The 26,952-nt window shown below is 47.2% G+C and overlaps 1 protein-coding gene across 3 annotated transcripts in view; it reads left to right on the forward strand.

Moving 5' to 3' along the window:
* JPH4 (junctophilin 4) overlaps nt 1-26,952 on the forward strand; it is a 412,372-nt gene that overhangs the window by 246,560 nt on the left and 138,860 nt on the right. For all 3 annotated transcript variants that reach the window (XM_086923699.1, XM_086923700.1, XM_086923698.1), the window contains exon 4: nt 16,961-17,079. In XM_086923699.1, the coding sequence (XP_086779825.1) occupies nt 16,961-17,079 (119 nt within the window). The remainder of the gene's footprint in view (nt 1-16,960; nt 17,080-26,952) is intronic.

Below are 26,952 nucleotides of genomic sequence, written 5' to 3' on the forward strand. Positions count from 1 at the left end.
TAGTAACAAAGTTGGCAGATGTATTCTACCCGGTATCAGCCAAGAGGGAATTAGATAGACCCAAATGCTCCTGGTATAATAGCAAATGCTGCAATGCAAAACAAGAGCTTGTGCAAGCAGTTAAAGCAAAAGATAGGCTAACAATTAAACTAGCCAGAATAAAGCACAGGAAGAATTTGCACCAGGAAAAGAAAGAATGGGATTTAGAAAGGTGGGAGGCCATTGGGACTGCTCTGAAGTATAACGACCTCAAATTGTTCTGGAGGCTAGTTAGCTCTGGGGAGGAAGGGTGTTCGCACAGCTATAGAGCCAAACATTGTGCCCGAAGCATGGGAATCACACTTTGGGTCTCTATATGACTGTGAGGTGGAAGGCACCTCAAGCTCAGATATCTCGAGTAACATCATGGAGAACTAGCAGGAGGGAGATGGGGATATTTCATTGATGGAGGTTTAAGGTGCGTTAACTAGCTTATTACCTAACAAAGCACTGGGTCTAGACAAACTCCAGGGGGATTTGTTTCGGGAGGAGCCCATTGTTTGGACCCCTTACCTGTGTGCCCTATTCAATGCTATCTTGAAGGGGATGAACCCTCCAGACACCTGGAAAGGTGCGGAGATAGTACCCATATTTAAAAAGGGTTGTCCTCTTTTACCTACCAACTACAGACCCATCAGCCTAATTGATAACACCCAAAAGCTGATGGGCAGGGTTCTATTGGTCCGCATTCAGGCGTGGATGGAGAAGCAGGGAATTTTGAGCCCCTACCAGGCCGGCTTCAGATCACGTATATCAACCATGGACCAGATATTCCGACTCCAGCTACTTTTCTGGAAAATGGTTAAGATGGAGGGTGGCAGCCTCTATCTTATATTCGTTGATCTGAAGTCGGCCTTCAACCTTGTGCCAAGGAAGAAGTTGTGGGCAGTGCTTGGGAAACTTGGCATTCCCCCATGTAATGTAATGGTACTTGTATAGCGCACGAATCACCATGAGGCATCTCGGCGCTTGTACGAATACCGCTGAGGAACCCTTCCTGGCCTTTCCCTGTGAAGTGCCCACTCCTGGGCACCCCAAAGGTGAAGCCAGGCATCCTAGCGTTGTTGGGGCCATTGTGGAGATTAAGCAAGCTATTGCCCAGAGTTGCAGAGTGGGACCCATGATTAGAATAGGCACTGAGGCAAGAATTATCAGGTCCGGGGAAATTGAGCCCAAGAGCCGCCGAGGCGGGAATTGAACCCTGGTCCCGGGCCAGACCTCTGCATCAGGGTCTGCCGCTCTGGGGGGGCGTGGCTTGAGCGCCGAGGGAAATGGCGGCGTGAGCCCGGAGCTCCGTGCCTCTTCCCCACAAGAATCCTGACAGAAGGGCCGGAGAGCCCGTGTGTGCCCCGGCGCCGATTGGGAATCCGGCGGTGACTGATCGGACGAGATCTGGGCTGCTGGCGGCATCGTAGCGCCGAGAACGGCCGCCGATCGAAGCGGCCACTGGAGCGGAGGGGTGAGCGGCGCCGAGCAAGATGGCTGCCACGGCAGAGCCCTGAAAGATGGTGGGCCGCCGGAAGAACACACTGCCGGCGAACACAGGAGAGTCGCAGCCGCCGGCAGCGACGGACCCCACACAGCGAGGGTCGATCCTTGAAACCCGGCTGCGGTGTGCAGCGATCTCGGGAGCGGGCGGTGGCGGCCGCCCGGGCCCGCTCCTGCGGGCGGGGCTTCCGGACGGACTCCTTGCCGAGAGGGCGAGAACCAGAGCTCCAGCCCAGCCCTGAGCACCGGACGACCCAACAGGTGAGCGGGGGCCGCCCTGAGAGGGGGTCCGCGGGAGACGGTGCACGTCGCGGCGCATCCTGGGCCCCCCCTCGCCCCCGCAGCAGAGGCCCGTGCAGCATATGGGGGCATAAAGGAGGAGCCCGAGGGCCAGTGAAGGGACTTTGGCGGCGCTGGACTCCCTACCGCGCCACCCCGGGGGAGAGAGAACGATACCCCGCGGCACCCGAGGGTCGACCATCACGACGGACGCTCCCTCTGGGGCGCAGTGGTCGGGCAGCGAGACCCAGTAGTGCGCAGGAACTAACCGCGTGGCCGAGGCCCGGAGACAGCAGGCAGGCGAGGAAAGCGAGAGCGGTGAGGCCGGCCACGATGGGGAAGCCGAGGGCCAGAGTGGAGGAGGCGGCGACGTCGGAGGTGGTGGAAGGGGGCCCCGCTGAGCAGACGGACCTGCAGCGATTGCAGGACCGGATATTGGACGCCATAACGGCCACCAGAGACGCGCTCCACAACGATATAGCGCAGGTGGCGTCGGGGCTGGGCTTGCTCCGGGCGGACCACGACAAACTAAAAGACAGAGTCAAGGATGCTGAAGTGGTGCTCGATGTCATGGCGCCGGCTCACAAGGCGATGGAGAGTAAGCTGACGGAGGCCCTGGACCGCATAAGCACCCTGGAACGGCGAGCGGAGGACGCAGAAAATAGAAGCCGCCGCAGCAATGTGCGGATCGTAGGTGTGCCGGAGACGGAGGGGGCGGGGGACATGATTGCCTACATGGAGGAATGGCTGAAATCGGTGGTGGCGCCGGAAGGACTTTCGCCATTCTTCACTCTGGAGCGTGCCCACAGGGTCCCCTCAGGACCGCCCAAGCCCGGGCTCCCACCCAGACCGATCATAGCCAAGTTGCTACACCACAAGGACAGAGATCTGCTCCTACGGAAGGCTCGAGAGGATGGCCCTTTCCAGATAGCGAACAGTAGAGTCACACTTTTTCCGGACTTCACCTTCGAAACGCAGAAGCAACGGGCCTCCTTCCTCACAATCAAGAAGGAACTGCGGACCGAAGGGATTGCCTATTCCTTGCTCTTCCCAGCCAGGCTAAGAGTGGTAGTGGACGACAAGGCGATCTTCTTTGCAACATCAGCGGAAGCCTGGGACTGGTGGGAGACATACAAGGCCGGGACTGACGGTGCCAAGACAAGAGAAGAGCGGGAAAAAGAGCGGGAACGCTCGCCCAAACGGCTGCGGAAATCGAAGAGACTATGGAAACGAGGGCGGGGGAAGCTTGGACCATCGGCCTCTCAGACTGAAGCGGAACGACAGGTCGCGCTGCTGGAGGTGGAGAAGCTCGGACGAGCAGAGGGTCCCGGATCTAGGGGGGCCACGGACTCGGACACTCATGTATCGGCCTCTGGCTCGGAGTCGGACCTTTCGGGGATACACCGCACGGAGGGACCGCTGGTGACGCCGCAGACGGCGGACGAGATCCTAAATATATGAACTGCTGTCGATGCAAAGTGGGTAATGTTTGATGAGCTGTGAGGGGGGCCATTGCCTATGCACATAGCGGGGGCCGGGGCACACAGAGGAGCTCAGAGCAGAGGGGCCATGAGGGACTGGGGAGGGAGCGAGGAGATGGGCGACGCAGCCTCCCTCTGGACAAGGCCGCGCTCTGTAGGCCCTTAAGGCACCCACAGCTACGGCTGTGTAGTTGAGACCTGGGTCATCAGGTATGGGAGTTTGGATGGGGACTGATATTTCGATATTGGGGCCTGTTCTGGGGGGGGGGGGGGGTTCCACAGTTGGGGATTGTTTGCCTTTTTTGAAGTTGTTGACCCTGGGTGTACCATGGGTAGGGATGTTGGGAAGTTCTGTCTTGTTCAGGGGGGGCACCACCACCGTCGACGGGTTGGACCTGGAGGGAGTGTTTCGACCGGATTGCTGGGATAATGGCTAATGTAAATGGGCTGACCTGTATTACCTGGAATGTCCGGGGCCTACACACTATGCAACGCAGACACAAAGTACATGCCTATTTAGTGCGGAGGGGAGTACACATCGCAATGCTGCAGGAGACGCATCTCACACGACAGGAGGGGGAGGCGCTACAGAGGAAATGGCGGGGACAGGTTTATCATACCAGCTATTCGGCCTATGCGCGAGGGGTACTCATATGGGTTAGGGCAGGCACGCCTTTCCAACTCACGCGCCAATGGGTTGACCAGGAAGGGAGGTATGTGGTGGCGGAGGGAAAGCTTGAAGGTAGAGATATAGTGTTGGCTAGCATATATGCCCCAAACACGGACCAGTTGGCTTTTCTCGCGACACTGTCAGGGACGCTAGCCCACTCCCTAGCAGGCCCGGTCCTGCTAGGGGGCGACTTTAATTCCATTGCCGACCCCTTACTGGACAGGTCTCACCCCCCCCCCTTCGTGACTCCCCGGTTTACAGGCTATCTAGAGGTAGGAGGGAATGGCAGGAGAGCTGGGAACTTGTAGATGTCTGGAGAGGGCAACACCCGACTGACCGGGATTATTCTTTTTTCTCCGGGCTCCATGACTTGCATGTCCGTTTGGACACCATACTTTGCTCCCGGGAGGTGCTAACATGCGTCACTGGCTCAGAGTACCTATCGAGAACAATCTCAGACCATAATCCGCTCCTGATCCGGCTAGCGTGGGTAGCGGAGAAGCCCAGGGTTCCGCTCTGGAAACTGCGGCCTGAGACCCTGGAGGACCCCCTCTTTGGGGAGGCCCTAGCGGAAGGAGTGACCTTGTATTTCACGGAGAATGAAGGGACGGCGACCTCTAGAGCGACGGAGTGGGACGCCTTCAAGGTAGTGGTGAGGGGTATCTGCATCAAGGATTATGTAGGCGTACGGAAAGTACTGCTGGGCGATTTGGCTAAGGCAGATGCTAGACTGAGGGATGCGGAGAGAGGGCGGCCCGGACACCCAGAACTCCAGGAGGCTCTCTGTTCGGCCAGGGAGACGGTAGCCGTTGAAGTGGAGAGGCTACGAGCCTTTGACTACAAGCGCTATGTGCTGCGCTCCCATGTCGACGGCGATAAGGCGGGCACCCTCCTGGCGTGGCTCTCGAACCCCACCAAACGATGCGCTCCCATTCTCCAACTGCGGGATATGGCGGGCGTGATACAACATACTCAGCTGGGCATAGTCAACGGCTTCCAGACGTATTACGAGGGCCTGTACAAGAGTGCCCCGGGAGACAGGACGGGACTGGTGGAACCCTTCCTGGCTGATCTACCCCTACACCGGATAGAGGCTGAGCAGGCGAAGGACTTGGGGTCGGACATTGACGTGGGGGAGATACGATCGGCGGTGCGGCGCATGGCGAGGAACAAATCGCCGGGGATAGACGGACTCCCCATAGAGTTCTATAACAAATATCTGGACGTACTAGCACCCCGACTCCTGACTGTCTATAAGGAGGCCAAGGCGACGGGACGGCTGCTGCAGTCGATGCGGGAGGCATTAGTGGTCCCACTACTGAAGCCCGGCAGGGAGAGTAGTGACCCTGCATCCTATCGACCACTTTCTATGCTCACCGCAGACTACAAAATCCTGAGTTCCATACTAGCGGCGAGGCTCCTACCTCACATGGCGGGGCTTGTACACGATGATCAGAATGGCTTTATACCGAAGAGAAACACCACGATCAATATCAGACGGCTTATCCGTCTCATAGACGGGCTGAACGACGGAGCAGGGACGGAACTGGTTCTCTCGGTCGACATCGAAAAGGCCTTCGACAGCCTCGAGTGGGACTACCTCTATGCTGTCATGGAGCGCTTCGGTCTAGGTGCTGGTTATATTCACTGGACGAAGGTCCTTTACGCGGAGGCGATAGCGAGGGTGAGGGTGGGACCGACGGTGTCCCTCCGCTACCCAGTGGAGCGGGGCACTCGTCAGGGCTGCTCCCTATCGCCGCTTCTCTTTGCGCTGGCTATTGAGCCGCTGGCGGCTGCGGCCCGGACGGGGCGGCACATCCGCGGAGTGCGGGCCCGAGACGGACAGCATTTCATCTCGCTATATGCCGATGATTTACTACTGTTCCTCTGCGATGGGGGAGAGGACTTACGGAGAGCGGAAGCCCTACTGGAGAGCTTCGGAGAGATGTCGGGCCTGCGGGTTCACTGGCCCAAGACGAGTTTGTTCCCACTGCTGGAGGGCGCTGCCCAGCCACAACACCGTTCGGAGGCGACCTGGAACCCTACCTGCATGAAATACCTGGGGGTCCATATCTACCATAAGCCGGAGGACTTGCTTGAGGGCAACCTGGGGCGGTGCGTACGTGGACTGAAGGGCTGCATGTCCTTCTGGGCCACATTACCACTATCGGTGGCGGGCCGGATTTCCCTACTGAAGATGGTAGCCCTACCGAGATTACTGTATTATTTCCGGACGCTCCCAATCTGGATACCTGGCTCCTTCTTTAGGCTCCTTAAATCACAAATTACAACGTTCATTTGGGGAGCGGGACGGTGCAGAGTAGCGCTGGCCACGCTCTCTCGCCCGAAAGATGAGGGGGGTCTGGCGGTGCCAGACTTCGAGCTCTATTACCTAGCGGCACAACTGCAAGTCTTCACGCAGGAGGTAGCGAGGGTGTTTCGGGGCCCAGAGGACGAAAGCTCACGGGGGACGCCCAGACACGTCCTGGCATATATAGCCCTCCAACAACGGCTGGACAGTCGGGATTTGTCGCTGGAGCAGCGCACGTACCGTCAATGTTGGAACAGGGCCCAGAAGAGAGCGGGTACCCAGCGCCATTAAGCGCCTGAGATACCATTGGGCATGTTAACGGCCTTACCGCATGGCGGCGATTGGTCGCAACTACAGGAGTGGGAGGAAGCGGGGATACAGGTAGTTGGGGACCTCTTTGAAAATGGCGCACTGCTCCCGTTCCAGGAGTTAATAGAACGCTTCGGCATCCCGAGAGGGGGATTTCTGCTGCATGCAGCAGTGACCAGGGCGATGCAGGCCCACTGGGGCACGGGACTTGAGGAACCCGGGACGGCAGCGGCGTGCCAGTACACCATGATGGCAGCGGGCACGATCAAGGCAGTAACGTGCTTATATAATCGGATGATTAGGGAGAATATCCCTCCTCTCACATCCCTAAAAACCAAATGGGAGGCGGATCTGAGTAGGGACATACCTGACACGACGTGGGCACAACTTGTCCGTAGGGCCCGCAACAGCACGAGAAACGCCAGGTTCCAGCTGATCCACTACTATGTGTTGCATAGGGCGTATATGACCCCAGGTAGAATCAAGCGGTATTTTGGCGATGGGACGGCAGCCTGCCCCCGGTGCCCGGAAGAGGGGGCTGAATTAGTACACATGCTATGGGCATGCCCGGCCCTGCGGGATTATTGGCAAGACATTGGGGAAGTGCTGAATGAGGTGACTGAAAGATCTATAGAATACGGACCGGCGGAATGTCTTTTGCACTGGTTCCCCCATACCCCCAAAAATAAACTCACGAGTAAGTTTATCGACATGGGACTGATGGTGGCTAAGAGGGAGATCACCAGGAACTGGAAGGCGAGGGTGGGGCCAACTCCACGGAGGTGACGGCAGGAGTTTCTAAAATGGGCTACGGCTGACAGCACACATAGATACCAACTTGCGCGCAGGACCCCTAGCCAGACAGCAGCTGACACTGCGACCGCATGGGAAGTAATGGTGCAGGCACTCAGGGACAGCGAGGCTGACGCAGAGGAGGAGATTCCCGGGGTGGAGGGGACGGAGGAGGCGAGGTGAGGCCCTAGGAGCGGCAGGAATGTAGGGAGACTGACGGCAGCAATCCAGGGATGGTAGCAGCGTGGCCTTAGGCGGGTGGTGGTGTGTGGGATGGGATGGGGGGGGGAGGTTTTGGTTTGGCGCAGGGAAGGGGAGTTGGGGATTAGCGCGTAGTTCAGTAGGGCTATAAAAGTAGTCATACACACAATCCGGACACTAACCACTTCTCTGTACTGAACGTCAGGCATGGAAGAGCAGAGACTTCATCGCCGCCCAACCCCCGGGTTGTGGGCCGGACGGCTGTGTACTGATTGACGAAGTATATTGTGTATCTGCTAAATTTTATGATGCTACTTCTAAATGTAATGGCCTGTACAGGTATGACTACAATAAAAATTATTTAAAAAAAAAAAAAAAAAATCAGGGTCTGCCGCTCTAACCATTGAGCCACACTTCTCCATACCTCCTCAATGTGCTAGTGAGGTTACATACAGACAACTGTGCACAAGTTAGATGTGGAAAACATGGGGAACTCTCCTCGCGCTTCCCTGTCAGAAAGGCGGTCAGACACGGACGCATACTAGCCCCCACATTATTTTTTCTATACATCAACATTGCTCATTGCCTTCTTAAACAATATAAAAGACAATGATGCCCCAAAGCTTGCCACTGGCAGGATACCTGTGTTGATGTTTGCAGACAATACTTTTGTTATTGTCCAAGTCCCCCCTAGGCATTCAACGCCTCTTGGATGGGTTTGTACAGTTTTGTAACATGAGAGGTTCGGAGATTAATCTATTTAAGATTCAAAGATCTCACGTCCAAACCCCTCTCTTAATGGTACCCTCCTTGAAAAAGTTAGGACCTTTGACTATTTGGGCATTACATTGTCTGATCAATTTGGCTGGGGCCCCCAGATGACTAAAGCATGGCTTAGGCTTACTCAGACAGCAGGGGGATAATGAAAATGTTGAGAACATCCGTTTTCAAGCCAGCAGCCCTTGTAGTGGAGATGTATAAAGCCCAAGAGTGGCAACATTATATGGGGAGGAACTCTGGGGGCATAGTTCCTCTATGGACATTGTGAAGCTAGAAAACAACTTCATGAGACAGCTCATAGGCCTACCACGCAGTACTCCTCTAGTTCCCCTCCGCATGGACTTGGCCATGAGGCCAATCGACCAAGAGATTGCCCTCCGGCCCTTGACATTTTGAAGGAGGCTATGAACAACCCTCGAGCTGAACCCGTACAAAGAGGAGCTGAAGGATCTCCTCCCTAGACTTAATCCCAGCAGAATACCGTGGCTGGCCCATATTAGGAGTCTTCTGAACAGGCTTGGGAGGCCCGAGCTATGGTTGTCTCCTGAGTCATCCTGCTCCACGACATCTAGGGCGGATCTTGTACAACATTTCAGGCAATTCCATCTGCTGTCTCTACAGGAGAGCGCCAAAGAGGGCAGGCTGACAATGGATTTTTTCAAGTCAAAGAGGTGTACATGAAGGAACCCTTTCTAGATGCAATCCAGCCACCTATAGCTAGGAAATTGTATTTGCAATTTAGATTGGGGAATTTACCTTTGGCTGCGTACACCAGTTCATGGGCTCCTGAGAACTCAAGTATGTGTCCCAATTGTAAAACAACGGCTGAAACTGATCTGCATGTATTGTTGTTTTGCACGGCCTATGCACCATTCCGCAAACATTGGATAATCCAAATATGTAAAAATCTAGGGTTTACACGTTGTACAGAGGCTTTTAGAGTTTTAAAATACGATACTAATCCTTCAATTGTATTTGCAGTATCTCGGTTTTTAAAAGCCATGTGGTATACTAGGAGAAGACTTTTAAAGCAACCTTAGGTGAGGATTTATTTGACAAAACCCGATGTTCTTTTTAGAGCAGAGTGCAATGATTGTTTTACATCTTTTTAGCAAACTGAACTTGTAAGTTTGTACTTTTAAACAGTGTATATAGTATGGAAGTGTAAATATTGCAAATCTTTATGTCAGATTGTGGGTTTTGTCCTCCATGTACTTTTATGACCTAAATGGCCGAAATAAAGTTCTTACTTGAAATCAAAAAAATATATATGTACATATATCACAACTAGGTAGGTCTAGTTAGGATTGTCTTTTTGTGGTGCTTATTACTTTGACACTGTTTAATCAATCAGCACGAAACTTTCCAAAAAGGTGCTTCTTTTGGACTATTTTGTGCTGCTTGACGGTTCAGTGAGATCCATCAAGCAGGGGCTGAGAAAAGAAGGAGGTCCCAAAACGCAAACTCTCCATGCATTTTCTGTATACTTCTTTAAGACGGGCTACCGCAAAAACTGCTAAACGGAATTACATCAAATTTGTCAAGAAGTTAGATCTTGGACCACAGATTATGCTTTTTGTGATTTGGTGTAAAGCTGTTGAATAGTTATAAAAATGAAGGGTAAAAAATAATTGTATATCTGGATGGTTGGGTCCGCCAATTTCAAAATAGAACGTCTGCTTGGGCCAGGGAGCTTTTTTCCCCTGCGGCCATCTTGCTCCCACGGGAATTAGACTCCCACAGGAGCGAGCGCTATGATTGGCTGCCAGCAACATGGGAAAAATGTTGTTGGCAGCCATTACGAGACTTGGTGACTTTGTCCCCTATCCTGAAGCCCAAAAAATAAAAATAGTATAAGGGGACAGGGTAGGAATACCCTGGTCCCACAGGCTCCATGGGGGGAACCAGAGGAACACTTCCACTAAAGCCAAAAACAAAATGACAATAAATGCAACAATCCTGTCGGACTCCTGTGGAATCGGAAAAAAGGGCTGCTGGGCGTCATTTATTACGTTTATACCCCGAGGAACTCACCCCAGGCTGTATTCATAAATGGGAGTATGGGGTGCATGCCCTCCCTCCCCCAGCAATTAAAGGCCCAGGAGACCTCATCTACAGGGCGCAAATTAGTTGATATGGGGAGGGGGTCACTTGGCACCCCCTCCCGAACCTCTAGAGGCCACAGGTTCCCCACCCCTGGGGCAGAAGTTGGTTTATATAGGGAGGCGGGCCACGTGGTCCCCTCCCTGAGCGGTTAATGGCCTCGGATCCCCCGTCCCCCAGGGAAGGCTCACATGCTAGGACCTGGGGAGCCTACTCCCGGGACGTAGCGGTTTCCCTGCGTGGGCATGGAAGCCAATGTTTGCTCCCGTTTGGTGGGAGCCTTTTTTAATCTCCTGCCCAGCGGAAGCAAACACCATTTTGAGTAGTCTTGGTCCCTGGGAGGCTCACAGGGGCTTTTAACACCTTGGGTGCTTAAGATATTCCCCTGCTGTGCTGGACCATAATAGAAATGGGAGTGGTCATGGCGAGCTCAGCTCGTCATGAGCAAACGAGCACTGTGCCTCATGACAAGCTGAGCTTGTCATGAGCACCGAAGGGGTTAAAGGCCTTATATACAGAGGGGTCCGCCTCCTGATATCAACTAAGCAATGAGAGTCCCAGGGGACCGTCCTCACCTTTATTTAAATGAGAGGCCCTGGGAGAAGCAGTCCCCAGAGCGGATAACGACTCAAAGAGGAGGCCAGGCAATCGCCCTCCACTTTATTTAAATGAGTGGCTCTTTGGGATGGGGACCCAGGGCTTAATATCAATTGTGATCAATGATTTTATGAGTGATGTTATAAATGATTTCAAAGAATAGAACATGTTATGAGTGATGCAATATGTGAGGTCTTAAGCAGTGCACGGCGGTGGTGCAAATGATAGTTAGCTCTGCTAACTATAACTTGGGAATTTCCATGTTTTTTATAAATTTAAAACGTTAACATTATCACTGATAAAATCACATGACTATAACGTTCCTATATATATCTGAAAAAAAATCCCACTCTCCTGCCCCTCACAGAAGAAGAAACCACTGTAAGCCTAGTTCTGGTGCAGGAAATCAGAGTGTTAAATTCACAATCAACAGTGAATGGCAGACCGCCATGGACCTATGCGTTTTAGGTCTGGCAAAACAAGCCTTCCTCTTGGATGGGGTTACCCTCTTTATCCACTTTTTAAAAATGGCTTTGTGCAAAACAATACAAATGGAAGACTCATTTGAAATCACAGATTCTTTCTTCACAATCAATTCCATATTCTACATGCAATTGCTGTTGACAGATAAAGTTTACAATATACATGGGGAACATTTCATTTACATTAAAGTAAATGATGGGTCATCATCAAAGGTAGTTTGTCTTGGCACTAAATCCATTCTCTGTAAAGAGCAGTAACACACCATCTAATCATGTCATAAAAGCAGATCCCGCCCAATTGGGCAAATGAATCCACCTTCACTCAGCAAAATTTAAATGATTGCCCATGAATTGATGTACACTTATAAAACATTACCGATAATCATTGCCAGAAATGGATTTGTGCCTTGTAGTGTTAATTTTGGTTATGGGCTAAGGGGAGTTGAGTTACCTCTGCTAAGATTCGTGTGGTAGAGGCCTAGTATTTGCATATTGCTGTGCATGTCTAGGTCACATGAAAAAAGTCTCCCTTTTCTGTTCGGTATCCTAAGTACAATGGGGGAGGGCGATTGCCCATTTTCTCTAGTCTCACCGGTGTATAGTATAACCTATGCATAGTATATTTTGTTCTTATTAAGATGATCTAGAGTAAGCCTATGGTATAATACGCTTTGGAAGGTAATGGAAGTTTATATAGCAAATTGTATTAAAATGGCATAATTGAGAATCCTGTACATTTAGGGGCTTATTCCCAATTGCATTTTGTAGTACGTTTTGTGGGGTGAACAGTCAAAATATCGAGTCCAAAATATCGAATGGACATAATATCGAGCTTTAAATATAGAATGGACAAAATATCGAATGAACAGAATATAGACATCAAAAATATCGTTTTTAAGGTAAGTAATGTAATATCGAATGTTAAAAATATAGAAAGTTAAAATATATAGGTTATTAAAATTATCGATTTTTTAATAATATCGAATTTTTTATTGTGTTTTTTATGTTATTATATATGTGAAAAGTGTGTATTTATGTTATAATTAATTTTAATTAATGAATTTTGTTTTTATAATTTTTGCGTAATTTAATTCTGTAGCGGGTTGTGGGTTTATAGGGGAATAGGGTGGGAAGTAATTTAATTATAATTAATTAAATATGTAAATTTATTTATTGGTATGAATGTTTAATTAATTGTTAATTAATTTATATTTGGTAATCAATAAAATTTTCATAGGTAATTAATTTTAATTAATTGATTAATTGCTAATTATGTTAATTTTACTAATTTATTTTCTGTAGCGGGTTGTGGGTTTATAGGGGAATTGGGTGGGAAGTAATTTAATTACAATTAATTAAATATGTAAAATTATTTATTGGTATTTATTTTGAATTCATTGTTAATTAAGTTTTTATGGGTAATTAATAAAATTTTAATTGCCAATTAATTTAATTTAATTGATTAATTGCTAATATTGTTAATTTTACTAATTTATTTTCTGTAGCGGGTTGTGGGTTTATAGGTGAATAGGGTGGGAAGTAAATTATTTATAATTAATTAAATAATTAAATTTCTTTAATTGTATTTAATTCGAATTCATTGTTAATTAATTTTTAATTATTAAATCAATTGTTAATTTGTAATTAATTTGTATTAATAGGTAACTAATTGTAATAATTAATGTTAATTAGTAATTTTAATAGATTAATTATTATTATATTAAATTGGTAATTACTTTTAAATACATTTTTATAGATATTAATTTATATTTTTTTAAATAATATATGAAGTATTTCATTTCCTGAATGTTTCATTCTCTGGAGTGGGAATAGTAATTTTTACCTCTATGCTATCCAACGCTTTCCCTACTGTTGCACTCTTTGGAGTGGGACTAGTAATTTTTACCCCTACGCAATTCAACGCTTTCCCTACTGTTGCACTCACTGGAGTGGGAATAGTAAGTTTTTACCCCTACGCTATCCAACGCTTTCCAAACTGTTGCACCCACTGGAGTGGGAATAGTCAATTTTACCTCTACGCTATCCAACGCTTTCCCTACTGTTGAACCCACTGGAGTGGGAATAGTAATTTTAACCCCTACGCTATCCAACGCTTTCCCTACTGTTGCACTCTTTGGAGTGGGAAGAGTAATTTTTACCCCTACGCTATCCAACGCTTTCCCTACTGTTGCACACACTGGAGTGGGAATAGTAAATTTTACCTCTACGCTATCCAACGCTTTCCCTACTGTTACACCCACTGGAGTGGAAATAGTAAATTTTACCTCTACGCTATCCAACGCTTTCCCTACTGTTGCACCCACTGGAGTGGGAATAGTAATTTTAACCCCTACGCTATCCAACGCTTTCCCTACTGTTGCACTCTTTGGAGTGGGAATAGTAATTTTTACCCTTATGCTATCCAACGCTTTCCCTACTTTTGCACCCACTGGAGTGGGAATAGTAATTTTTACCCCTACGCTATCCAACGCTTTCCCAACTGTTGCACTCTTTGGAGTGGGAATAGTAATTTTAACCCCTACGCTATCCAACGCTTTCCCTACTGTTGCACTATTTGGAGTGGGAATAGTAATTTTTACCCCTACGCTATCCATTGCTTTCCCTACTGTTGCACTCCTTGGAGTTGGAATAGTCATTTTTACTCCTACGCTATCCAACGCTTTCCCTACTGTTGCACCCACTGGAGTGGGAATAGTCATTTTTACCCCTACGCTATCCAACGCTTTCCCTACTGTTGCACCCTCTGGAGTGGGAATAGTAATTTTAACCCCTACGCTATCCAACGCTTTCCCTACGACTGCACTCTTTGGAGTGGGAATAGTAATTTTTACACTTCCGCTATTGTACGGTAATAATATTGGATATTATTTAATTATATTATGTTACTATATGTATATGTTTTAACAAATATGATTTAAACATTTTTTTATAACTTTCATTAATTATTTAATTATTATAAGTTAATTTAAGTATTTTTAAGTATATTTTAGTAATTTTTAAAATGAATTTAATTTAACATTGTTTTTAATAAAGTCGATATTTTTATAAAGTATATTTTAGAAAACGATATTTTTTACCCAATATTTTTGTACTTACCTGTTTGTAGATACAAACTCGATATTCTGTCTGTCGATATTTTGTCAACGATATTTTTAATAGTCAATATTCTGTCCCTCGATATCATGTCAGTGATCCGTTTTGTGGTACTATGAAACGAACTAGAAACTGCTATTCATTAACCTACATGCAGAGTTTACACCTCGGCCACTCTTACCTTTTTTGTGCAGAGATCTCCACACCAAGTGCAGAGTCTCTGCACAAAAAAAGTTAATATTTCAGTAATAAATGTGGGAGGAGCAGAGGGGAGTGAATGGAACATCGTAAATACGAATTACTAAGGCAGAGGGAACGTGACGGATTACCGAGGAGTTAAAGGAGGGTAGGGTAGGGGTTTAGGAGGGGTGTCCATTCACCCACAAAATAGTAATCCCATTCCTATTCACAAACTGCACTTCTAAAGTTACTACAAACAAAAAGGCACCCACAATGGCAGTAAAACACTGCAGCTCAAAACTGAAATAAGTGCAGCACCACACTTGGCCAACCACAAGTACTGCAAAACCCTCCCATAGAAATTAAAGGAGTTTGGGACTAAAATAAACCCAATTGTTAATGAAGTTAAATTATATTAAATTAATTTACACAGTAAAAGATATAAATACATACATTTTAATATTAAAACAAATATATAAAATAGTGAATACTTTTTAATTTAATTCTAAAATATTCGAACACTATGTATCCCTTTTAATCATTATTAATGCATAGAATGAAAAACATATGGGGAATGAATTTATTGATTTAATGTTGAGAAAAATATGTTTAATGTAATTTAATATTTATTTTAGTTCTACATTTAAAATAAATATATAAAACTAGTTTACATTAATATTGTACATAACAATTATATTAAGAAACTTTTTCCGACTTGAATAAACCTATTGACTTTTTCTATACTTTAGCATAGGGAGACTTAGCAATCAGGGTGGAGACAGAATGAGACATACAATCCCCCCCCCCCCAAAAAAAAAACATGAGCAACCCAGATAGACACTACTTGACCCAGCTGGCAAAAGAATGAACAAACATATAAAAACTGGCTGGAAAACAGAGATACTAACCTGAATGAAATATGAAATGTTGTGGAACATCTAACCAATGTGAAGAACCTCCAAAAACAAAAAAGTACAAAGTCAGCAATCACAGACTAGAAAGGGGAAGGTATAGACAGATGCTGAAAGCAGACCCAGACAATATTTGTCTACAGTGTGACCAGGACTTTGAGATGCACTTTCTTATACACTGCCAAAGAAATGAAGAAACACACCTCATGCGCTTGGAGTTTACCAGCAGGCTTGGGCAAAATTTTAAATACATCTGTGATGTTCATGAAATTTCAAATTAAACAATGTTGTGTAATGTTTTTTAAGTGAATGCACATCTTGCGAACAAAAGTCTTGCAAGAAACCAGCAGAAGATTAGTTCACACAGAAAATGCCTCACTGAGAGAATTCTATTGAAACCTGTATTCGATGGTACCTTGTGATACTTTTTTTACACAAGTGCTTGGTTAAAAAGTGTAAACAACATTTTGCTATGAAAGTTTATTTTGTAAAACTTCCATGGAATTTCAGAAATTTTGAAACAAAAAAGTATGCAGTTTCACATACCCCTGATCAGGATCAGTGTCTTCACAAACCTTTAAAATGAATACGACATCCTCATTCTTCTGGTGAAAATTCCTTGAGATAATATAATGTGTAAAACATTAGCATGCACCCTAAATATCGAAACTAGAATCTCAAGGGATACAAATCACAAGATAAAAATATCAAAAGGGAAGTACAGATTTTCTATACCTAACTCCAATTATATGTACCTTGACGATATACATATATCTTCCAGGTATGCAGATGTAGAGTTAGGAATTCCTTCTTTATGTGTCTGTCATATTATGGCCACAATATTCTTGTATCTCAGTAGTCTTAGCCTCGATATTCAGTAGTACAATTGTAAGAAACTTAGTTCTTGAATGGTCTAATAGTTAAATGCAGAATATTGGATATGTGAGAGAATTATGGATGTACAAAGGTAAAGCAATAGCTCCCAGTTATTTTAATGTTCTGCAATATGCCAGCTAGGCCTTCCGACGTGTCACAGGCCATGTGAATAGTTTCATGTCATCCCGGCCTTGGTCTGTTCATAGGCTATTCATAGGCTATTTGAGGGTCTCACTTTTTTATATCAATGCCTTGAGAATATATGTGAGAGGTCCATCTATTAAAATGAATGAGATGGGGGGTGCCCTCGCTTTAGCCTGATTCCCTTGTGATTCTCTCTTCCACAGGACCAGTGAGGCTCGTCGGAAGGCCGATGCTGCAATGCTGGCTGCACAGCGAGCCATGGAAGCCTGTCGGATGGCTAAAATCATGACCCAGGACTTGGAATTGTTACTGGATGTGCCAGGTAAGAGGGGGAGTCGGAGATAGAGTTGTGGGAGGGACCTAATGCGACTGTGGCTAAGTGGGAATTGAAAGGGTGGCCTTTGCATGCTGGGTGGAGCCTGGGAACATACCTATTGAGGTCAGCTCAATTTTGGGTATTCACTGCTATTGTGGATGGTATCACAATTAGGCAGTCTCAGTACCTTCTCTAATGCCCAAAGTTCCTGGTCTGTCCCAAAGAGATGGAATCTTAGACGAAGGGGATCGAAGCCCACATAGAGTGACCAACCGTCCGTAAATTTCACGGACAGTCCGTAATTTTGGCTGTCTGTCCGTTGTCCGTGAAGGATTCTTTAACGGACGCCATTTGTCCGTAATTTTAACCGGGCACAGCTTGCCCCCACCTCCCTTCTTGACTCCGATGCTGTATGAAGGCTCAGACCCCCAGCAGCACTGTAGAGGCACAGCGGGATGGCAACCCTCACACCTCCAGCCCTTGACGAGCTGTTAAGAGGTGCTTGAAGGTGACAGAGGGAGGGGCTGCAGGTTCAGGAGCAGGGGGCATCCATTCACATGCAAACAGCCCTGAATGCGTCTTGTATCTGCTATTTAGAGGGGGGCTCACACATTCCATTTCTACCCAGGGCCCCAAACATCCTAGACTCAGCCAGATTACACCCCTGATTACACCGAGGCAGCACCTGCTTCTCTTCACCGAGCTTAATTACTGTCACTAATTTGTAAGCAAACCTCGGTTCTTCAAACATGCATAATGTAATACAATACAGAAATGGCACAATCGCACCCACACTGATTAACAAAGTATGGAGGACAATCAGTTCAATCAGTTCTCTTAGAGTATCTCCTGTAAGTACTGTATATCACAGTGGGGGATGGCATTTTGGACAGAGAGCCTGTCTTCTCGTTGTCTTGTGCAGGAGGGGGCAAGAATCCCAAGATGATACTAGAATACTGCATGCCCACCCCTGTGCCCACCCTGGTGGATCACGTTCCCTCTCCTGTGATGACTCCTGCTCCTGTCCCCCCATGTGGTGGCTCCAGTCCACCCCCCCCTCGCCTGTGATGGCTCCTGTCCCCCATGTTGTGGCTCCAGTCCACCCCCGCCTGTGATGGCTCTTGTCCCCCCCTGTGGTGGATCCTGTCTCTGCCCTGGGTGGCTTCTGTCCCAGTCCTGGAACGGCCCCTGCAGCAAGGGTGAAGTTCTTGATGGGCCTCTTCTCAAAAGGGCTCAGCTCAAAATTAATATGGAAAGGTGTGCGAGTAAGTAAGTGAAGGGATGTGTGAATGGCTGGATGAATTAGTGAAAGGGTGAATGGATGAATGAAAGATTGAATAAATGGATAATGAGAGAAGATAGATGGATTGATGAGTGAGGGGAAGGAGGGAGAGAAAATGTAAATAGCTGGATGAATGGGTGGAAGGGTAGCTGGATGATTGATGAGGGGAAAGATGGATGGAGGGGAAGGATGATGCATGGAGGGGAAGGATGATGGATGGAGGGGAAGAATGGATGGATGAGGGGAAGGATAAATGGATGAGGGGAGGATGAATGGATGGATGGAGGGGAAGGATGGATGGATGAGGGGCAGGATAAATGGATGGGATGGATGGATGGGTGAGGGGAAGGATGGATGAAAGGAAGGATGGATGAGGGGAAGGATGATGGATGGAGGGGAAGGATGGATGGATGAGGGGCAGGATAAATGGATGGGATTGATGGATGGGTGAGGGGAAGGATGTATGAAAGGAAGGATGGATGAGGGGAAGGATGGATGGATGGATGATGAGGGGAAGGATGGATGGATGGATGATGAGGGGAAGGATGGATGGATGGATGGATGCTGAGGGGGTGGGTGAAAGGATGGATGATGAGGGGAAGGGTGGATGGATGGATGATGAGTGGGTGGGTGAAAGGATGGATGGATGGATGATGAGGGAATGGATGGATGATGAGGGGGGTGTGAAAGGATGGATTGATGATGAGGGGAAGGATGGATGGATGGATGATGAGGGAAAAGGATGGATGGATGGATGATGAGGGAAAAGGATGGATGGATGATGAGGGGAATGATGGATGGATGATAAGGGGAAGGGTAGATGGATGGATGGATGGATGGATGATGAGGGAAAAGGATGGATGGATGATGAGGGAAAAGGATGGATGGATGATGAGGGAAAAGGATGGATGGATGATGAGGGGAAGGATGGATGGATGATGAGGGGATGGATGGATGGATGATGAGGGGAAGGACAGATGGATGATGGGTGGGTGAAAGGATGGATGGATGGAGAGTGGGTGAAAGGATGGATGGATGGATAAGTGGGTGGGTGAAAGGATGGATGGATGATGAGTGGGTGGGTGAAAGGATGGATGGATGGATGAGTGGGTGGGTGAATGGAGGGTGGGTAAGTGCAAGGGTGAATGAATGGAGATATGAGTGAAAGGGTGGGTGTAAGGATGGATGAGTGAGTGAAAGGGAGGGTAGATGGACAAAAGGATGAATAGATGTGTGAAGGAGTGAAATGATACATGGATGAGTGATAGGGGCAATGGATGGATTCATGAGTGGATGAGTAGATGGATGGATGGGTGGGTGGATGGATGGATGGAAGGAAGGCTAAGTGAAAGGGTCGATGGAGAGAGAAAGGGAGGATGGATGGATGACTAAAAGAGTGGATGGGTGGAAGGATTAGTAAGTGAAAGGATGGCTGGATTGGTGAAAGGGTAAATGGCTGAATGGATGAGTGAATGGATGGATGGGATGAAGAGTGGATGGATAAGTGTACAGATGCATAGGGTGAAAGGGTGGATGGATGGTTAATGGAGGATGAGTGAAAGGATGGATGAGGGGATGGATGAAGGGATGGATGAGTGAAATGATAGATGGAAGGATACATGATGGATAGGTTTGCAAATGGTTGAATATGTTTGGAAATGGCTGGGCTTACTTATATACTATTGCGCGACCTCTGATGTGTCTGTAAAACATACCTATTGTCCTGAAGTTTTGTCCTGAATTTTGACCTCCTGTCCTGAATTTTGACCCTTTGTCCTGAATTTTTGCACTCACCGTCCTGAATTTGCACCAATGCCAGTTGGTCACCCTAAGCCCACACCGTCTATTCCCGGCTGTTAAAATGTGTTGTCGTTAGTGTGGCCAGAGTAGTTCACAGATGCTGGGCTATTTGGACACCACAGGTTCAATGAGACAGAATCCATGTCTTCCCAGACCATTTCCCCTGGTACACCGTCAATCATTAGCGGCCTCTCAGTGCTACAACCAGACACATAGATCAAACATGGGTAGTAACCACCCCAAGAGAAATAAGCAGCGTGCCATGCTATTCCTTCTGATTGTTACACTGCTGATCAGTGTTGGCTGCCGAGAAGACTGGTTGCCATCTCAGAGCTGTAGAGCCATGTGGACTGAGCTGTTCCTGCAAGATTCTGTGCAGCTAACCCCCGGCATTACACAGGAAACAATTCAATCGCCACAATTCAATATTGAGGTAAGAAGTGTTTAGTGGGTCTGCGGTACATTTTGAGATGGTTTTACTCCGAGTCAATCACGAAGAGCACCCTAGTTCCTGGCAGAAGATTTTTAGTGGGAATTACAGTATAAAAGGAATACAAATGTAATATCTGAGATACCCTGTCTGGCAAAAATGTGGTCCAGGTCATGTAATTTAATATTTCCCAAACTTTTGTTTGCATGTTTTTTCTATTCTTGTGAATCCTGTTCTATATCTACCCAATTACCATGAGCATCCCATATCCCAGCTAGGTAATTTTACTGCCCCCAGTCCCTGCCAACTAAAGTATGAAAACAAGCCATTATATTCAGTTATTCCACATTCCTGGAAACAACCTTATTGCTGAACAGATCATTGAGCACTTTACTCCTGGGGGTTACCTTTATCATTGGGAAGAAGTCATCTGTTGAACAAGACGGCCACTCATGCGTTTGGAAATAAAGCTCACTTTCATATGGATGTACCATTTATTCTTAGAGAGAAGCACTTTATTGATTGAGCCAGGTCCCTGGTTTTAAGAAGTGCTGCAGGTCTACATGTTTAGATGCCTTGCCACGTCTTTTGTATCTGCACTTTCATCTTCATTATTTGAGCATTTCGTTGACTTGAATGCACTACCTTACTTGATAAGTTCTTATGGCGACACTAATGCTGGCATAGTTCCTAATGTATTGAGCACAGTAGCTGGGCATGCTAGGAATGATCAGAGCACAGGGCATCAAGGGGGCCATGGTTTTGCTTAGTAAGCCTACCTAGTCCGGGTTAGTTCACTTGCAGTTGTCATAGAAAATGTGACCATACCATTTTAGCTTTGATGTTTGCATCGTCTCCAACATTGGATCTTTCATATATTCACACACTTGAAACATTCACTCTCATCAGGTTAGAACTCCACAGTAAACTTAAATAGCTGTAAATAGTGTTAACATTGCCATAGGCCTCACCAACAATGTTTGTTTAGTAAAACAGCAACGTCATTTAAAGCAACCCAAACTTCAGCCAATGAGGTGGAAGTGGCAGCTCTCCTACACCCCCTAGAGATCACTAGAGATCCGATTTGTACTGCACGCTGTTTGTGAGGGTGTCCTCAAGCAAAGTTCTACTCAAACCTCTCAGTGACCTTATCCTGTTACCTTTTCTAGGATACCCTGGGATAAAACCAACCTGACCTTCAGCTTCCAGAATACTGTGAGTTGTTTTTTAGAGTAAATTCCTTATTTTCAGCCATAGAGACCCTTTATTTCTCTGTCACCAACTGTCACTAGGACCAACACAGAGAGAAAATATATTTATTCAAATCCTATTTTACATGTGCACATGAAAAGATGTATACTGATGATCCACATGACTAATGTATTTACTGCCTTTATCATACTCATGAGGCCTCACGTTGTGTCTAAAACCCTGAATGACAGGGAGAGGAGGTTTAAGTACTGGAAAGTAGTAAGGAATACCCATTATCTGGAGATCATTCTGTGAAAAGTGCCCCACCAAGCACTTCCACGAAAGCAGTATGAAAAGGAGTTTCCTAAATTGGACTTATTTCAAAAAGCTCCTGTATTCACCCCCTCACAGAAAGAAATTTGTGGAGTATCCTCAGAAAAACACTTAAGGAAAGAAGGAAACCTGTCTGTGTAAAAAAGCTGCACAAACCTATTGTTCCTCTGAAGAACAGCCATCTTAAAGAACAAAAGACTGTCACCTTTGGTGGAAATCCCTTAGTCAACGACTATCATGAAGAAAATCTCAACTTCGATGACAATTATATTATTAGCAACCAGTACGCTGTAGACAACCGATCCAAGAAAGTCACTCCTTCCACCATTGATATCCGTACCATCGATATTCATGATGACAACAATGCCTTTGAAGTTGACACCTTGCCGTCGATGACAGCTTTTTATTCAATTACCTTTTCACCAATAAATGTGAAGCAAGTTTACCTACCCAAATACTGGTCTCGAAACCAGAGAAAAATGCCTGCAACCTTGCCTCAGAGACTGCCTACGGTACTATGCAATTGGACACACAATTTGATAAGCTACACCCCAAACTTTGAGGACATAAAAGATGAGAGGAACCTTATCAAGAGTATAAATATCAACAAGATTTTATACCAGACAATCGACACTCATATGTACCTCCTGGTTACATTAAAGAGCCAGAGGTCTTACAAGTGCCTGTGTCTTTATAATCTACATTACAATAAACTTTTCAAAGATTATTGCCTAAGCACCCTACGGTACAATTTACCTATATTCCTGCGGCACTGCCTGCTGTGGTTACCCTACCTCCTCTTCTGCCATCTATGCCTCCTCGGATACCTGCGCCTCCATCACCTCCAAAGGAACTGTAGGAGAGTAGGGTCTGCAATCCTATGGTCACCCCCGATTTTTGCTTTTTGCTTCACTGGTTTACGAGTTTCCCTGGCTGTGGGCCTGCTAATCAGACCCACAGCCTAGCTGTTCTCTCTCTAAATTGTCAAGCATGTACCTTAGGTGCATTTACCAATTGGTACTGGGCCACCTTATCAGTCCCTGTACAGCATAACTTAGGTATCCAGGGCCTAGGTGTACCCAGGGCCTACCAGGGGCTGAAGCATGTATTATGCCACCCCTGGCTGGCCATCCAAATCTGACACAACTGGCTGCACGACAGCTGGGGCAAGGTGGTGTAATCACCCTTTGCTTTAGATATAGTATCTCTATATCTAACCCTAAAATGGACACATATATTCCTATCAGTCACTCCTTTGGCAGGCCTTAACAATCCTGAAGGCAGAGTGCTTGGAATTATGTGAGATGGTGCTCTGGCATGAGCTGAGCCCATTTGCAGCTTGCGGAACCAAGTCCTAATAGCTGTTCCATGATAACGCTATACCATATACTCTTAAGTGTATTATGAACCTCGCGGTCAAATGCTAACTTTGGCATAGCATTATCAAAACATGTCGAGTAAGGTGTCATACGAATTGGAATACTAACCCCTCACCAATTCTGGCGACGGGGTTAGCATTCCACCCTTCTAGAGGGACACAACATGTATGTAACTGTGAACCCCGGTTAAAGTTAACTCCAGCCAAGGCATCACAAAATGGATGCTGCCACCACAGACACAAGTCTGACCTCCTGCTGCTGGGAGTCCTTCCAGCGAGGGAGGCTTGGACAAAGGGTTTCCTGCCTTGGGAGGTGCTAGCACCACCCCAGACAGGATTTTGTGTATTAGGTAGGACAGGCTGAAAGGAATGAGACATGCCTGGGGCACACAAGGTGTCCCTGTGCATATGCCGGTCTAAACCAGTTCCTGGGGCACCCCAGCCCCAGAGCTGGCGCAAGACCGGACAAAGGAAAGGGGGTATAACCACCCCCCTTCCTGGTCCCACCCAGAGGAGGGACCTAGTCGTAGTGCAGCCCCCTTTAGCTGAATAAAGGTAGGAGCTGGTCCCATTCCAAATCAGATTAATCTTGACAACTTCCACGAAGAAACTCTTGACCTTCGACCTCCTGATTCCAGAAGACTGAAGAATCTCCCCTATGGTCAGGGAGTGACCATCCTGCTTCGCAGGCACCATCAAGCTCCTGTGCGGTTTGCTGCAGAGTCCTTCCATCCCGGAATCCGACGACCCAGCTCGACGACCCGGACCTCCAGACCTCTCTGACCTCTACCCACATCCACAGCACAGCTGGGACCCGTGGGTGCGATGAGCAACGTGGAGACGGCCATCTTGCGAAACCTGCACAGCGCTTCCAGCAGGACCGCTGAGGGATCCTCGAGTGAGTGCCTTGGGGTCCGAGAAGCCCCACACCGACGCAGCTCCTGCACCAAAGGCCAGCCCCCCAGCATCCACGAGATCTGCGTGGGGCCCTTTTGCCTGGTTGCTGCTTGTCCTGTTGTCTGGTCACTTGCCGGCTGGCTCGTGACCTCTGAGACGACGACCCGAAGAATCTAACACTGCTGGTCTGGTCCCCCAGACTGGTCCTTGCTTCCCTGTGAACGAGAAGCACCCGGACCCTCCTGGTCCACACCAGACGCCATCTTTGTTCCACCGCGTGGCTTGCATTAGCCAAGGCCTGTTGTCCAGATCGACGATCCGACACCGGCAACAGCAGCAGACTACGTGGGACAGCTCGTGCCTCCAGCCTGGTCATGAAGAGCAGCTCCTGGTCCGCGCAGCTACAGAGAGAAGCGACCCTTCCTTCGCCTGACTGCGGCGACAGCATCTGGTTCCCTCCTGGTTCCAGCACCGTCACTGGCTAGTGTCCGAGACTCTGTCCCCTTCCCTTTCAGGACTCCTTCTTCTGAGTTCCATCCTTGGAACCACCGGACTCCTCCATCTGGCTGCCTGCCAGCAACTCCTAGTTTCAGGCATCACCGGGATCAACGCAGCAAACCAGACGCAACTTCAGCCCTATGCACCCGCAGCCTGTGGGTTAGGTAACTAAAGCTTCTAGGTGCTGAAATCTGTGTACACTATCCCAGTGTCCAGGTCCACTGTTGTTTTCCCTCCATCCAGCCGGGTTCGTCCGGAATCCGTAACTTTCTAAACTGTACGATCCATAGATGTTGGTACGCATCCCGTGTGAGAGTTTCCACTCTGCACGTGAGTCCCGTGGGCCTCCTGCTCATTACTTACCTAGTTTGTAGCGTAGGCCCAGCGATCCTCCAGCCTCTGGATATCCTTACAGTACTTTCCTTCCTCGCATTCCATTGTTTTGAGTATATGGTTTGTCGTGCCCCTAAGGCGCACTTGTAAATATTGTGCGAACTCGTATTTCCATTGGAGTATTGTCATGTGCTTAGCCCTCTGACCTCATAAAGAGTTCAGAGGTGTATGTTAGTTAATAAATATCTGTTTATTTTCATAAAAACCTGGGTGGTGTCCTTTCACTGGGTATTCAAGGGGTTATATGTGGTAAAACAGATGGCTTCACATGCCATTCAGAGTTTAGCCTAAAGACTGCTTTTGTCCACGCTACTAGGATAGCTGGTCTATAAGGTTGACTTACAACTAATCACCATAAGGGTTGTTTGGACTGATACAAGGTGATCACTAGAACTAGTGAGCATCATATATCAGGCCAACTTCTCACAGGAACCATCTCCCATACTTGTTAACAAACCAACTCCGAAGGACATGGGAGAGGAAGTCTCACCGCAATCTGTGAATTCAGACGGAGATGAGGAGGAACAGGAATGTCTGCCAGGAAATGATGGAGGAAATAAAGAGTGGGAGGGCTACATCATACTTAAGGAGCCAGATTCTTCCCCAGATGATATAGCCCAATTTCATGCTCTAATGGAGAGAGATACTAAAAAATGTAATTTACCAATGATTTTGTTAAAACAACAATGCTTCCTTTATGACTGCAAGAAGCAGCCACACAAGACCATAAAATCCACACCAATACTGGGTTTTGTCTGGTCAGAACGAATAAACCTAATGAAGATCCCAGCGACAGTCCTAGCAGTAATTCTACAACTAGAGAAGCACAGGGCCACGGTTATGGCCCCATCCTGCCTTACCTGCCACCCTAAACTGGACTCTGTGATAGCATGGGCATTCCACTATACATCAAAGTACCGTATTCCCCATTGTCTGCTACTCCTGACAGAGGCAGCAGACGAAATTAGTATTTGGCCGTAGAATCAGTTCATTGACTGCAACATCCATTAAGGTTGCTAATGCTTTAGCAATTTTAGGACATCATGATTGTCAAATGTGGCATGAGATTTTGCCACTGCTAGACCTCATTCCAGAGGACAAAAATGAGGCTGCTTAGTCAATTCCCAAAGTAGGAAAAATAAAATCAGCAGCCATAAATGATGCAGCTATAGATGTTTCGCACACAGGGTTTCACCAGCTAGTAGGGGCAGCCGCTTTGAGAAGACAAACTTGGCTGGAACCAACAGCCTTCTGCGCAGAGGTACAATCAAATAAAATTGACATTCCATTTATTGGTCTCTCTTTGTTTGGAATTATGTTGATTAGGCCCTCCAAAGTACCAATATGGACACAAATACAGCAAAATCACTAGGACTACTGCAATACCAAAGGTCCGGCTCGGCCACTTTTCATGGCTTATACATGTCCATAGCTTACAGGACAGGTTTCAATCAATATGGAGGTTAAGGACACCCATACTGTTCTCAACAGCAAACCAGTTATGACCAAGGATATACAACCCACTGTAACCAAAGACAAGGATAAGGGAGATCATCTGGATGAGAGTGGAGCTCCACCCAATCATGCTCACTGGAACAAAAACCAGAAGAGAGCATGACTTTCCCCTGCTGCCCCCACTTTCCATCTCAATCTCAAAAAGTGGAGGGGAGAATTTCC

Source organism: Lissotriton vulgaris, chromosome 5 (genome assembly GCF_964263255.1).
Source record: "Lissotriton vulgaris chromosome 5, aLisVul1.2, whole genome shotgun sequence".
NCBI classification, from domain to species: Eukaryota; Metazoa; Chordata; class Amphibia; order Caudata; family Salamandridae; genus Lissotriton; species Lissotriton vulgaris.